Source organism: Cydia strobilella, chromosome 1, assembly GCF_947568885.1.
Source record: "Cydia strobilella chromosome 1, ilCydStro3.1, whole genome shotgun sequence".
In the NCBI taxonomy this organism is placed as follows: domain Eukaryota; kingdom Metazoa; phylum Arthropoda; class Insecta; order Lepidoptera; family Tortricidae; genus Cydia; species Cydia strobilella.
The window spans coordinates 25,403,046-25,417,155 of record NC_086041.1 but is presented as its reverse complement, the minus strand read 5'-3'; the positions used below and the strand labels follow the sequence as shown (position 1 = coordinate 25,417,155).

General features: G+C 39.9%; 1 protein-coding gene across 2 annotated transcripts in view; it reads left to right on the top strand.

The window, feature by feature from the left end:
* LOC134742330 (phosphoinositide 3-kinase adapter protein 1) overlaps positions 1-14,110 on the top strand; it is a 61,815-nt gene that overhangs the window by 21,807 nt on the left and 25,898 nt on the right. Inside the window, exon 1 of one of the 2 annotated variants that reach the window (XM_063675380.1) lies at positions 4,271-4,383. The exons of the other annotated variant lie outside the window; for it this stretch is intronic. Within the exon in view, the coding sequence (XP_063531450.1) occupies positions 4,347-4,383 (37 nt within the window). The 5' untranslated portion in view covers positions 4,271-4,346. Of the gene's footprint in view, positions 1-4,270; positions 4,384-14,110 lie in introns of those variants that run through there. 2 annotated transcript variants of the gene reach the window in all.

Genomic DNA, 14,110 nt, shown 5'->3' with positions numbered 1-14,110 from the left:
TACTAAGTGCTCATCAAGACGAGTCGGGTGACTAAAACAGCGTGTGCCTATGTTGCACCAAACCTTAGATCCACTAGGTACTGCCAGGGTTCAGCATCAGCTCTATCATGGGTACTGCTCTCCTAAGTGCTCATCAAGACGAGTCGGATGACTAAAACAGCGTGTGCCTATGTTGCACCAAACCTTAGACCCACTAGGTACTGCCAGGGTTCAGCATCAGCTCTATCATGGGTACTGCTCTTCTAAGTGCTCATCAAGACGAGTCGGATGACTAAAACAGCGTGTGCCTATGTTGCACTAATCCTTAGTTCCGCTAGGTACTGCCAGGGTTCAGCATCAGCTCTATTATGGGTACTGCTCTCCTAAGTGCTCATCAAGACGAGTCGGGTGACTAAAACAGCGTGTGCCTATGTTGCACCAAACCTTAGATCCACTAGGTAGTGCCAGGGTTCAGCATCAGCTGTATCATGGGTACTGCTCTCCTAAGTGCTCATCAAGACGAGTCGGATGACTAAAACAGCGTGTGCCTATGTTGCACCAAACCTTAGTTCCACTAGGTACTGCCAGGGTTCAGCATCAGCTCCATTATGGGTACTGCTCTCCTAAGTGCTCATCAAGACGAGTCGGGTGACTAAAACAGCGTGTGCCTATGTTGTACCAAACCTTAGATCCACTAGGTACTGCCAGGGTTCAGCATCAGCTCTATCATGGGTACTGCTCTCCTAAGTGCTCATCAAGACGAGTCGGATGACTAAAACAGCGTGTGCCTATGTTGCACCAAACCCTGGATCCACTAGGTACTGCCAGGGTTCAGCATCAGCTCTATCATGGGTACTGCACTCCTAAGTGCTCATCAAGACGAGTCGGATGACTAAAACAGCGTGTGCCTATGTTGCACCAAACCCTAGATCCACTAGGTACTGCCAGGGTTCAGCATCAGCTCTATCATGGTTACTGCTCTTCTAAGTGCTCCTCAAGACGAGTCGGATGACCAAAACAGCGCGTGCCTATGTTGCACCAAACCTTACTTCCACTATGTACTGCCAGGGTTCAGCATCAGCTCTATCATGGGTACCGCTCTACTAAGTGCTCATCAAGACGAGTCAGATGACCAAAACAGCGCGTGCCTATGTTGCACCAAACCTTAGATCCACTAGGTACTGCCAGGGTTCAGCATCAGCTCTATCGTGGGTACCGCTCTCCTAAGTGCTCATCAAGACGAGTCAGATGACCAAAACAGCGCGTGCCTATGTTGCACCAAACCTTAGATCCACTAGGTACTGCCAGGGTGCAGCATCAGCTCTATCATGGGTACTGCTCTCCTAAGTGCTCATCAAGACGAGTTGGACGACCTAAACAGCGCGTGCCTATGTTGCACCAAACCTTAGATCCACTAGGTACTGCCAGGGTTCAGCATCAGCTCTATCATGGGTACCGCTCTACTAAGTGCTCATCAAGACGAGTCGGGTGACTAAAACAGCGTGTGCCTATGTTGCACCAAACCTTAGATCCACTAGGTACTGCCAGGGTTCAGCATCAGCTCTATCATGGGTACTGCTCTCCTAAGTGCTCATCAAGACGAGTCGGATGACTAAAACAGCGTGTGCCTATGTTGCACCAAACCTTAGACCCACTAGGTACTGCCAGGGTTCAGCATCAGCTCTATCATGGGTACTGCTCTTCTAAGTGCTCATCAAGACGAGTCGGATGACCTAAACAGCGCGTGCCTATGTTGCACCAAACCTTAGATCCACTAGGTACTGCCAGGGTGCAGCATCAGCTCTATCATGGGTACCGCTCTCCTAAGTGCTCATCAAGACGAGTCAGATGACCGAAACAGCGCGTGCCTATGTTGCACCAAACCTTAGATCCACTAGGTACTGCCAGGGTTCAGCATCAGCTCTATCATGGGTACCGCTCTCCTAAGTGCTCATCAAGACGAGTCGGGTGACTAAAACAGCGTGTGCCTATGTTGCACCAAACCTTAGATCCACTAGGTACTGCCAGGGTTCAGCATCAGCTCTATCATGGGTACTGCTCTCCTAAGTGCTCATCAAGACGAGTCGGATGACTAAAACAGCGTGTGCCTATGTTGCACCAAACCTTAGATCCACTAGGTAGTGCCAGGGTTCAGCATCAGCTCTATCATGGGTACTGCTCTCCTAAGTGCTCATCAAGACGAGTCGGGTGACTAAAACAGCGTGTGCCTATGTTGCACCAAACCTTAGATCCACTAGGTACTGCCAGGGTTCAGCATCAGCTCTATCATGGGTACCGCTCTCCTAAGTGCTCATCAAGACGAGTCGGGTGACTAAAACAGCGTGTGCCTATGTTGCACCAAACCTTAGATCCACTAGGTACTGCCAGGGTTCAGCATCAGCTCTATCATGGGTACTGCTCTCCTAAGTGCTCATCAAGACGAGTCGGGTGACTAAAACAGCGTGTGCCTATGTTGCACCAAACCTTAGATCCACTAGGTACTGCCAGGGTTCAGCATCAGCTCCATTATGGGTACTGCTCTCCTAAGTGCTCATCAAGACGAGTCGGGTGACTAAAACAGCGTGTGCCTATGTTGTACCAAACCTTAGATCCACTAGGTACTGCTAGGGTTCAGCATCAGCTCTATCATGGGTACCGCTCTCCTAAGTGCTCATCAAGACGAGTCGGGTGACTAAAACAGCGTGTGCCTATGTTGCACCAAACCTTAGATCCACTAGGTAGTGCCAGGGTTCAGCATCAGCTCTATCATGGGTACTGCTCTCCTAAGTGCTCATCAAGACGAGTCGGATGACTAAAACAGCGTGTGCCTATGTTGCACCAAACCTTAGTTCCGCTAGGTACTGCCAGGGTTCAGCATCACCTCCATTATGGGTACTGCTCTCCTAAGTGCTCATCAAGACGAGTCGGGTGACTAAAACAGCGTGTGCCTATGTTGCACCAAACCTTAGATCCATTAGGTACTGCCAGGGTTCAGCATCAGCTCTATCATGGGTATGGCTCTCCGAAGTGCTCATCAAGACGAGTCGGATGACTAAAACAGCGTGTGCCTATGTTGCACCAAACCTTAGATCCATTAGGTACTGCCAGGGTTCAGCATCAGCTCTATCGTGGGTACGGCTCTCCGAAGTGCTCATCAAGACGATTTAAATGACCAAAACCGCGTATGTCTGTGTTGCACCAAACCAGAATTCTACTAGGTAGTAGGTAGGTACTGCTACTACTGCCAGGGTTCAGTCAGGGTCATTTTGCTGTCTCATTTTAAAATATCACGAATGTAATTTTATTAGACGTTGATGCAATTGAGAGTAATTCTAATAAATTTTTAGAAACTTTAATGGCCATTGAAGTTAATCCGAATTAAAGTTAATCCGAATTAACTTCAATGGCCATTAACGTCTCAAAAATTTAATCCGAATTAACTTTAATCCGAATTAACTTTAATCCGAATTAAATGGCTAATGGTTAATGGCCATTAACCTTTTTAATTGTTAATTTTTAATGGTTAATGGCATTAGCGTTCGGCCAACACTGGTATATGGTATATTTACAAACATTGACGCCCGGCGTGTGCTACCGAAATGCACACGCTCCAACACATTAAATTAAATCTGGTCTGGCTGCCCCGTTCGCTTGACGTAGAGTAGTAGTAGTACCTACGAGTAGGTACATGCGCGGTATTCAGGGATCCATACCTGGAATTGTACGAAAGAAAACTCACTGATCCGATTTCAATTTAGCGGTTTCTATAGATTAGGTAGCCCAATATATACAATATTCTTGCGGTTGGTACTTATAGGTATTTATGCTTAAGATTGAGATTACTTGTGCTGATTATGTTTGTTTTTCAAAGCTGTATAATGTTTTCGATTCATTTCATTTGGCTGGATGCCCAGGGGCGTATATTAGCAACGTTCTGGTTAGGCAGTGTATGATTACACACACTAAGTAGTTTCGTAAAAAGTCATATTTAAAATCGGTAGCATCTAGTACTGCATATGGACAGTATGGTACCTATTTCCTTCCGTTCTCACGAACGAGTGAGCAAATAAACGAACATATGTAATTGGTAAGAAGACGAGCCACCTGCCTGACTCGAACATATGTACCTACTGTTATGAAATAAGGAACCCTCCAAATCACAGCCAGTACAAACTTCCTAAAGCTCGGCTGCGGGTTACGACGGGCGCTTCCGCTCGTGCTAATATAAGAAAGCTCGCTTCCTCATGAAAGCAGCGCACGTGTGCCGTCCTGCCGTCACCTGCGGCTGCGCCGGCGCACAGAGCCCGCCAAGCGCTCGCCGGGATGTGTCGTGCTTAGTGATGCGAGCGTAGATACAACGAGTGAAAATGGGACCCCAATTTGACTACTGTTTACGCGCTACCAGTAAGTGTTAAATTTGATTTATAAATTTTTATTCCTTATCCGTCTTTATAGTTACTAAAGATGTTCCGTATAAGCTTAGGTTTACCACAATAAATAAATAAAAACAACATCCCATAATTCGAAAAAGCTAAAACCAGGATAGGGTGGCATATAATCTTTCGAAGCGGTCAGTTTAGGATGGTTTAGGTGTTCGTTGACGTTGAACGGCAAAATGATGAAACTTTTCTAATTTCCCGCCCCTTTGTGTAAGAATCTGCTAAGTTATTTGAACGTTGTTCACGAGTTTAAAGGTCATAATTGTTTTCATAGAGCGTGGGAGCGAGCAATAAGCCCCAGGACACTTTATCTGAGATGAAAAATTCTATTCTTTATTTATTTTATTCGTACCTATATGCATGTCCGTAACGTTATCGTAACGTAAGTGAAATAAAATAAGTCTTTGGGAACAGTTCGTACGTCGGATTTAAGTTAGGTACCTATACAGTATTAATTAATCTGTTACTTCTGTCAGTAATTAAGATAAAACACGTAAATGCGGTAAGTATAGGTACTTGTTTACACACTTTATTTACACTGTTGTAAAATGCCGCCTTCGTTCAAATTCAAAACACATTCAGCCAAAATACCGGGAACGCCAAAATTAGTCATTAGGATGAAACATCTTAAACAAATTATGTTTATAACGTATTTAGAGATTCCTTTCATGCCTTCTGAGAATAATGATTAATTCATCAGAGGCTCAGAGCCTCGAGCGTTGTATGCTTTATTGCTTCTTACAGCATGCTAGCTAAATCATTCAACGAAATAATTAATCCTTCGAAGATTCTTTAACTGTTTAAATCCATCTGTTTTATTTCATGTTTAAATCCGGTTTTAAAAATATTATACGTATGTAATATTTTTAAAACCATATTTAAGTACTTACCTACCATATTATTAAATATGCAAACATGTTACCTGTACCTGCTAGCGAGATTTGTTATTAAAACCAAAACAATGTTTCCCGTTCAAATTGTTATTCAAACAATTTCAGCAAACCTTAATTGAAGTAAAATTAGGTAATTTTAAGTTTTCTCGTCGTGTGTAGATTTAGTACTCTACCAATGTGATATAAATGATAAATAGTAAATACATTACATGCCTAGGTAACTTTTAAAAATGTTTTCATGTAGAAGATTATTTATCTACCTTCTTCAAGAGCTTCACCAGTTTCACCACTTAATAGAACTTTATCACTTTTATTAGGTAGGTAGCCCTAATGATATTATTATTAGTAATGGTTATTATGGTATATGGTTATAGTAAAAATAAGATGTAAGTTTTTAATATACCACTTAATCCTTTTTAGGGTTCCGTACCTCAAAAGAAAAAAAAAACGGAAACCTTATAGAATCACTCGTGCGTCTGTCTGTCCGTCTGTCACAGCCTATTTTCTCCGAAACTACTGGACCACTTAAGTTGAAGTTTGGTGCACATATGTAAGTATGTGACCCAAAGACGGACATGCAACGTAAACAAATTAATTTTAAACATGGGGGCCAGTTTTGGGGGTAAATGAGAAAATTTAAAAATTGAGTTTTTCAACTATATCACGTTACATAATATATCTAATGAAAGAGCTCCTTGTGAGAATCTCAAATATATATACTTTATAATTTTAGGATAAACTGTTTAGAAGTTATTCAAGAAAATAGGCAAAAAACCAAGAAAAATACCATTATCTACGAAACTACTGGGTCTAAAATTTTGAAAAAAAAATAGACAGAATAGTTCTTTACCAATAGATGACAGGAAACCTATTAGAAAAGTGCAGTCAAGCGTGAGTCGGGCTTAATTACTTGGTTTTTGATCCGACCCCTACGGGTTTTTAAACATACATACACAACACACACACACACATACATCTGACATAAATCTGAGTGAAATTTCACTCACGTTTCACATAAAAAAATACATTGTTAAAAATTATGTAATGTACGGAACCTTTGGAACGCGAGTCCGACTCGCACTTGGCCGGTTTATTTATTTATATTAATGTTTTTAATCAAAGCATACACATTTTACCAACAACAACCGTAGCTCTATCGTACATAATAGGTACCTAATCGGGAGAGAGCATTAAATCTCCAGAAATGATCATTAAAATTAGTGTCACAACATAATAACCTTTAATATCATTACATGTTAATAGTCATTTATTTTCAATCTGTGTCCCAAACTCCGTGGAACTGGCATTGTTTGTGACTTGTGACTTGTTGCCCGCCACATGTTCTCAGGGCTTTCATTCCCATGTATAGCACCGAGCGCATCGTCAGAGGCCTTCCAGTATACGTGTGACCCGAAAAACAGTAACCGCTATGAGTAATCGGGGATCAAATAAGATCAAGTAAGGGGGGACGCTTGGGCAGAGCTGAGAACAGTCTAGGGACTCTTTTGTCCCGCCCTCACCCGAACGAACCCAATACACATGCGGGCTAAGAAAAAACCCCATTAAAGCAAGAGATTTTATGTATAAGTTACTATTTTGAGAGTTTTATTAGCTACAGAGATAAATTAAACCGAAATAGAGATTAAGCACGTTTAATTCTTAGTTTAGTACAACAATAATCATTGTGTTTCTTTAATTAGTATCAAATTGAAACAAAAATAAATAATGATACTTAAGCTTAATTGAGATGAGATGAATATTATTAGACCTACTCTGAAGTTTACTTATACTTGCCTATTGCCATTATGCTAAATAGTTTTTATTATGTATGGTCTAAAGACTGCATCGTTAAGTATAGAGACAGATAAAACTTGGTCTAACTGTTGATATGTGTATTATTTTTCACACCACATCCTCGACATTGCCCAATCATAATTTGTTTTTTTTTTCCAGAAACGAGTAACTTTTCAGGATTGCCATAAAACAAACCCAACCTAACCTATTTATAAGATAACCTGAGGAAAATCCTGAAAAGTTAACGGTTTCAGAATTATGACTAATGATAATTTATGACAATCAATTAATTTACATTATGACTTTCAATAATTATGTCAAAGGGCCCCTGAGATTTAGTACAACCCGGCGAAATTAGAACTTATTTGAAAATCGAACTGGCCACTACAAGCCACATACGCAAAATATAGAAAATAAAACAAAAACCGCGAGTGTTGCAAAGCGCTGCAGTATAAGCAGGAGGTTGAAGTTGAAAGATTATAATTTGTACGTTTTTATTAAAATAAGGTATTTTAAGTAAAACGTTACGTTATAAAACGTTGTTTCTAGTAAGTAGCCTTGCTTTTTATTGTTTCGCAAAAGGTGAGAAAAGTAGAGTATTCTCCTTTGGAATAAAGCTGTTTTCGTCTTAGGCGAGCTTGTATCCCTCGCTGCCCTCGAGAGTTTAATCTGGAGTCCCTCATTTACTCGGGATTCAAAATCGCGCCCGTGACATAAAACAGTGCTTTATCCCCTCGGTGTATAATCTACTATTATGTTCTAGGGGTTTGATCTGAGGGTATTTTTAAGCCATATCTGATATGATTTTTTTAGCGACGTTATGATGCTTTCAATAGGAATCTTCTAGCAAATCCATTTCGGACAAGCCTATCGAGCTTAATTTGATACTATTTCACTGACTCCTTGGTACGATTTAAAAATACAAAAGGTTAATAAGCTGCCTACACATGTTATCTAACCTCTTTATGATTGCTTAATTGAGCAGCTGCGGAATAAATGTGGTGAATTTTTATTTTTACATAAATACGATTTTTTACGTATGTTTTGGATTCCTTTCAATTGCTGATGCAAGCGAAATGAAGGTGACAGCTAAAAGAATCAGCTAAAAACCAAAGCCGAACGGACATTCATGGCGTTGAACCATCACTATAGATAGAGCGGGTCGATAGAAATAGAAACGCTCCATGATAGTTATATTGGATCATTGGATGCCAAAGTCGGAGTTATCGCAAGTAACATACCATATTCTTTAAAAGGCCACCATGCACAGATCCAAACCTTCTTTTTACTAAAAGAAATGATTACACTATGCCCAGATGTTTCGCTTTACGAATCATGTATAATTGCGGCTCGCATAGTACGATTTTTTTTTTGGTGTAATATAGTTTTGTTCGGACATCGTAAATTTTCTTGTAGTATTTGTCCGAAATCGTTATTGTTACTCGGGAGCAAATATTGTCTAAACCATATGCTTTACATCGAGCTCCCAGGACGAAATGTGTACCTTATTAAAGCATTAATAAAACACGTGTAATTTTTAAATAAAAATGTAATACAAAAAAAAGGCTAAGTACCTAAAGTTGTCTTTATGCTGAAGAGCCAGTTGAAGAGCCCATCAACGTGCTCACTAGCTCCACTGATAAATAATTGTGATTATTTAAATTTAACGATAGATATTTAAAAAAGGGGCACAGGCATGCGTCCAATCCAAAGTTAACACGGCCGTTTTTTTTAGTTCAAAGATCGACGAATCCAGGAACATAAAAATTAGTTTAATGTATTCAATAGGTACTTAAATACAAAATACAGTACGTATTAGCGGCCCCCTTTTTTAAATATCTATCGTTAAATTTAAATAATCACAATTATTTAGCAGTGGCGCTAGTGAACACGTTGATGGGCTCTTAACGATACAGTCTTTAATTACAATGCCCTAACAATATTGTAAAATTAGTAAACAAACAAATGTACTTATCTGTTTGATGAGAGCAGAGTGAACTTTGACGTGACTTTTGACCTGGGAACAAATCATCTATAAGATATATCATGATTCACGATTCAGTAGAAATTGGGAAAAGTGTAAACAAACCAACTTTACTTTTTAAGAACATACATGGCCGAGTCATACATATACATACGAGGATTGAGAAGTTCGCGGCCTAACCTATAAAAAAAGTTTTTTTAAACATTGCTCTCATGCCATTTTCAACTGTCATTATTTAGCTGTGATCCTGCGAATTTTAAATTGTGGTCATTATTTAAAAAAAAAACCGGACAAGTGAGAGTCGGACTCGCCCACCGAGGGTTCCGTACTTTTTAGTATTTGTTGTTATAGCGGCAACAGAAATACATCATCTGTGAATATTTCAACTGTCTAGCTATCACGGTTCATGAGATACAGCCTGGTGACAGAAAGACAGACAGATGGACAGCGGAGTCTTAGTAATAGGGTCGCGTTTTTACCCTTTGGGTACGGAACCCTAACCCTAAAAAAATCTAAAGTTACGTGTTGACAGATTCTTGATACCAAATGGAAAAATTGGAACAACTTGCTGTAATTAAATATCTTCATATCCTAGACCTGTATGAAGCAGTTCCTCAATACTTTTTGATAAAATTTGTAACTGTGGAAGAGACGTGATTCCACTCTACTACACGCCAGAGGCCAAACAGTAAACGTGGGTTCGTGCTGTATCTCCGCCTTTAAAAAAAGGCATGATGGCGATAAGTCGGCCTAAAACATCAGGGCGTCAGGTTTTTGGGATGCAAAAGCAGTAATAGTGGTTGACTATCCTGAGAAGGACGTCATTATAAACTCAGACTATTATTGCAAACTCTTACGCCGTTTACGCGAGGATTGAAGGTAAAATGCCGTGGACTATTGTCAAAGGAAGTTCTCTTTCACTAGGATTATGCACGTGTTCAGACTTCACAAAAATCGATGGCGGATATTCATAACTCTGTGGCTTTTAAATATTGCACCACCCACCCCATTCACCCGATTTAGCATCGGACTTCCACATATTCCCTACTATTAAAATAAACATATGAGTAGTAATAAATTTTCACATGACGTCGAGGTCCATGAAGGCTTGGAGGAAAACATCTTCAAAAATGGTGTAATGGCCTTAGAACTCAGATGTAACTAGTGCATTAAGCTCGGCGAAGACGACATAAGAGTAATAAAATAGTATTTTATGCAATCGTGATATAATAGAGAGCTTTTCTGTCGAGTACCGTGTTTAAGCAACGAAGCTTGCTGAGTTGCTTAACTAAGGTACGAGATTGAAAAGCTTGATTATATCACTATTGTATACAATACTTTTTCTACGAGACAAAAAATAATACTTTCAACTAGTAGAATCATACCACCAAACCAAACCGAAACCAAAAGTATACAGCTAAGATACGCGAGCTGCCGCAGCCCGCGATACCTTCATACTCGTACGCGCGCCGGCCGCCGGGCCCGGCGCCCCGGGCAGGTTGGTCAACGACACCTCCTCGTAACTCATGAGGCCCTGGTACTTACCTGCTCCGCGCTAAATTCAATTTTAAGATAGTTTTTTTCTCGATTTTGGCCACCGTAGCCTATGGAGACTAACAAGCTACGCTAAGCGGTTTTCGTAGGGTATGGATGTTGCTATATGAAGGGTATCACATGCGCGTTTCTGACTTATGAAGCAATTGTTTCTACTACAACATAAAATAAAATGTTTTGTTGGCCAACCAATCACAAAGCAGATGCGACTCAGCAGCGTGTTTAAGTAGGCAAATTTGCATTGAATCGAGTCTCCTTAAACGAGAAATATTTTATCGAAATGTATGACATTCTATTTTCAAAATTTTTATAATTGACTAAACCGTATCGATAAAATTCTTATGCTTGAGTCGGAAGTGCCATAGACTACCCAACGTTGAAAAGAGTAAGGTTGTAGTGTTGCATGTGAAGTTGTAATACACAGATTATACTCGAGTAGAAAAAATAATTAAAAAACTTTGAATTTATTTTCATACTTAGGTCGCGAACTTTTTAATTCAGCCTCGTACTTAATCTTTGTACATATTAACAATAACTATTTTATTAGCTAAAATATTTTGTTGTCTGCATTATACTTACGCATTCTGCATTACTGTCTGCATTTAATTTGCGGTAAAACACACATTTAATAATTAATGTCATTAACGGGTCTAACGCGATTAAATTTCATTATTTTACCTCTAACGTCGAAAAAAAGGTAAAATAATGAAATTTAATCGCGTTAGACCCGTTAATGACATTAATTATGTGTGCAAAACGCGAGAGTTTAAAATGTTATATTATAACACACATTTCAATTAGTTATTCATGGGTTAGCCAATTACGTCAAATGCTAGTAAATTCTGAGATATTTATTTGTTTATTTTTTCCCAGTTTCTACTGACAATGCGTGACCATCATAGAGATATAAGTAACATTAGACTGCTCACATATGTATTAAGCAAGCTTTGTGAAAACTTATTTAAATAGTAACTTTTAAGTATTCAATTTTAAGCGAACTTAAAACTCATTAGTGAAAATTTTCACCATACCTTTCGTACAACTTACTATTAAGAGGAAAGGGGACGGCCGCTTCTCCATACAAACGTAGTAGTTTGACTTTTTTCGATTTTTTCAATATTGTAAAAATTAGGATTAGGAGAAATTTTTTAATGGTCCTAACTCCTTGTAATAATTAAAAATCGAAAAAAAAAATCAAAAGTGGTGGTTGATAATGTTTATATACAACAAATTGTGTCAAAATATTTTCAATAATGTTAATATCCTGACTTCCAGAGAGGAAAATGAGGACTACGTTTGTATGAAAAGGCGATTTCGCGCGGGTCCTCCACTTTCATCTTAATAAGTAAGAGTAGCTATTATGTAGATATGGAGTGAGAACTCTAAGTTTACTCATTTCTCTATGGTGACCATAATACTATCAGTAACATACTTTTATCTAAGTTATCCGCTTTGCTAAAGTAAATCTTTCCTATATCATATGTTGGTAGGTATCAAGCGACAAGAAGTTTTAGTGACAATATGGGGTAAAATGGTAAGATTTGGTCAGTTTTAGCAGCTCTCAAAAAAAATCGCATCCATGTAATAGTATAGGTAGTCTTTTTTAGGGTTCCGTACCTCAAAAGAAAAAAACTGAACCCTTGAAGGATCACTCGTGCGTCTGTCTGTCTGTCCGTCTGTCACAGCCTATTTTCTCCGAAACTACTGGACCAATTAAGTTTAAATTTGGTACACATATGTAAGTTTGTGACCCAAAGACGGACATGTAACGTAATCAAATTAATTTTAAACATGGGGGCCACTTTCGGGGGGTAAATGAGAAAATTAAAAAAATAAGATTTTTCAAACTATAATATCGTGTTATATATCAAATGAAAGAACTCATTGTGAGAATCTCAAATAGATATTTTTTATAATTTTAGGATAGACAATTAAACAATTTAGAAGTTATTCAAGAAAATAGGCAAAAAATGACCATTCCCCCCACTTCCCTTCCCTCCATTCCCTTCCCTTCCCTTTCCTTTCCTTTCATTCCCTTTATCTCCGAAACTACTGGGTCAAAAAATTTGAAAAAAATACACAAAATAAATCTTAGATTACAGGAAAACCTATTAGAAATTGCACTTGGCCGGTTTTTTTTAATCAAACATATTTTTTATAGAATCCTTGTAATAAACTAGTAGGTATACGAGTATAATTATGTATGTAAATACCTATTCTTAGTTACCTACAATAAGTTATAGAGATATTAACAAACCTCAGTCGCCTTATATGCGCAAGGAATAAGCCTTGATCCCGTTACTATAATAAGCTCTGAAGCCCAGCCACCCCTGCAAAGGGCGGGGCTGCTCCAGTGCACAGTCGTGCTCGAAGCGTCTGTGCCGATAATACCCTTACTTAGGCAGTACTTAACTACATACTTATGTGGCTCTGTACGTAATGCCCGAGATAAGCCGGGTAAATCTAAGCAAACTTGCGGAATGGGTGTCTTAATATGTATCTCTATGTAGTTATACATATAGCTAAAATATGTGATTTTAAATCTACAGAGTTGAAGTAGTAAACAAAATTAACAATCGTAATACATAGATAAATTGTAAGTTGCTTTTTAAGTTTGTCACTGTGTCTTAATTTTCATACATATGTATGTATGAGTCATTAAGCTTTCCACCCCTAATAGTGCATGATTATAAAAAAATCGTCTATTCGGTACACTTTTTTTCTTTAAACGCAACACCTACAAACTTTCCGTAACATTTGCAATATTTTCAAAAGCAGTACAAATCGATGCGAGTTTTACGAATGGAAAGGTATTATACGTAGTAAGAAGTTACCGCTTGTTGTATGGGATTGGATTATTTTCTGGCTTCACAATCCTCCTAACTTTTTTTTTTGTTAGGAGGGTAAATGCATTACGCATACCACCCGGGTGCGGGGGGTGACCCGAGTGGTTATGTGGGACTCCCGTCTAGGCTAATGAGGCCCACGGTGTACCCACTAAAAAACCCCCCATATACCGCCTCGCCGCCCTACTGGTGGGGTTACAGGAACGCTTGCGCTTGTCATCCGCGACCTCACCGGCGGCAGCCGCCCACGAGCGCGGCTCCTTCGCGAATGCCCGAAGGCCCTTCACGCTAGGCGCGCCAGATGGTAAGACGCGCCTTCCTCCTCGGCTTCCATTCTGTATTGTAGCGGACCCCCCCGAGCCCGCCACAAAGAAGCCACGGGCGCTAGAAATTTCCCCGGCCGGCGACAGATCAGGTCTTTGGTTCTGCCGCAAAACCACAACTCGGCTGCAGAGGACAGGGAGAACGGCACATCGTAACACCGACACTCCTCTTCCTCTGCAGCCCCACCAACGCCGCTACAGCGGAACGGCCCCGCCAAGTTCGCAGGGGATAGGGAGAGTGGCGCATCGAAATACCATCACTCCTCTTCCTTTGCGATCCCACCTCGGCCGCCGAGGA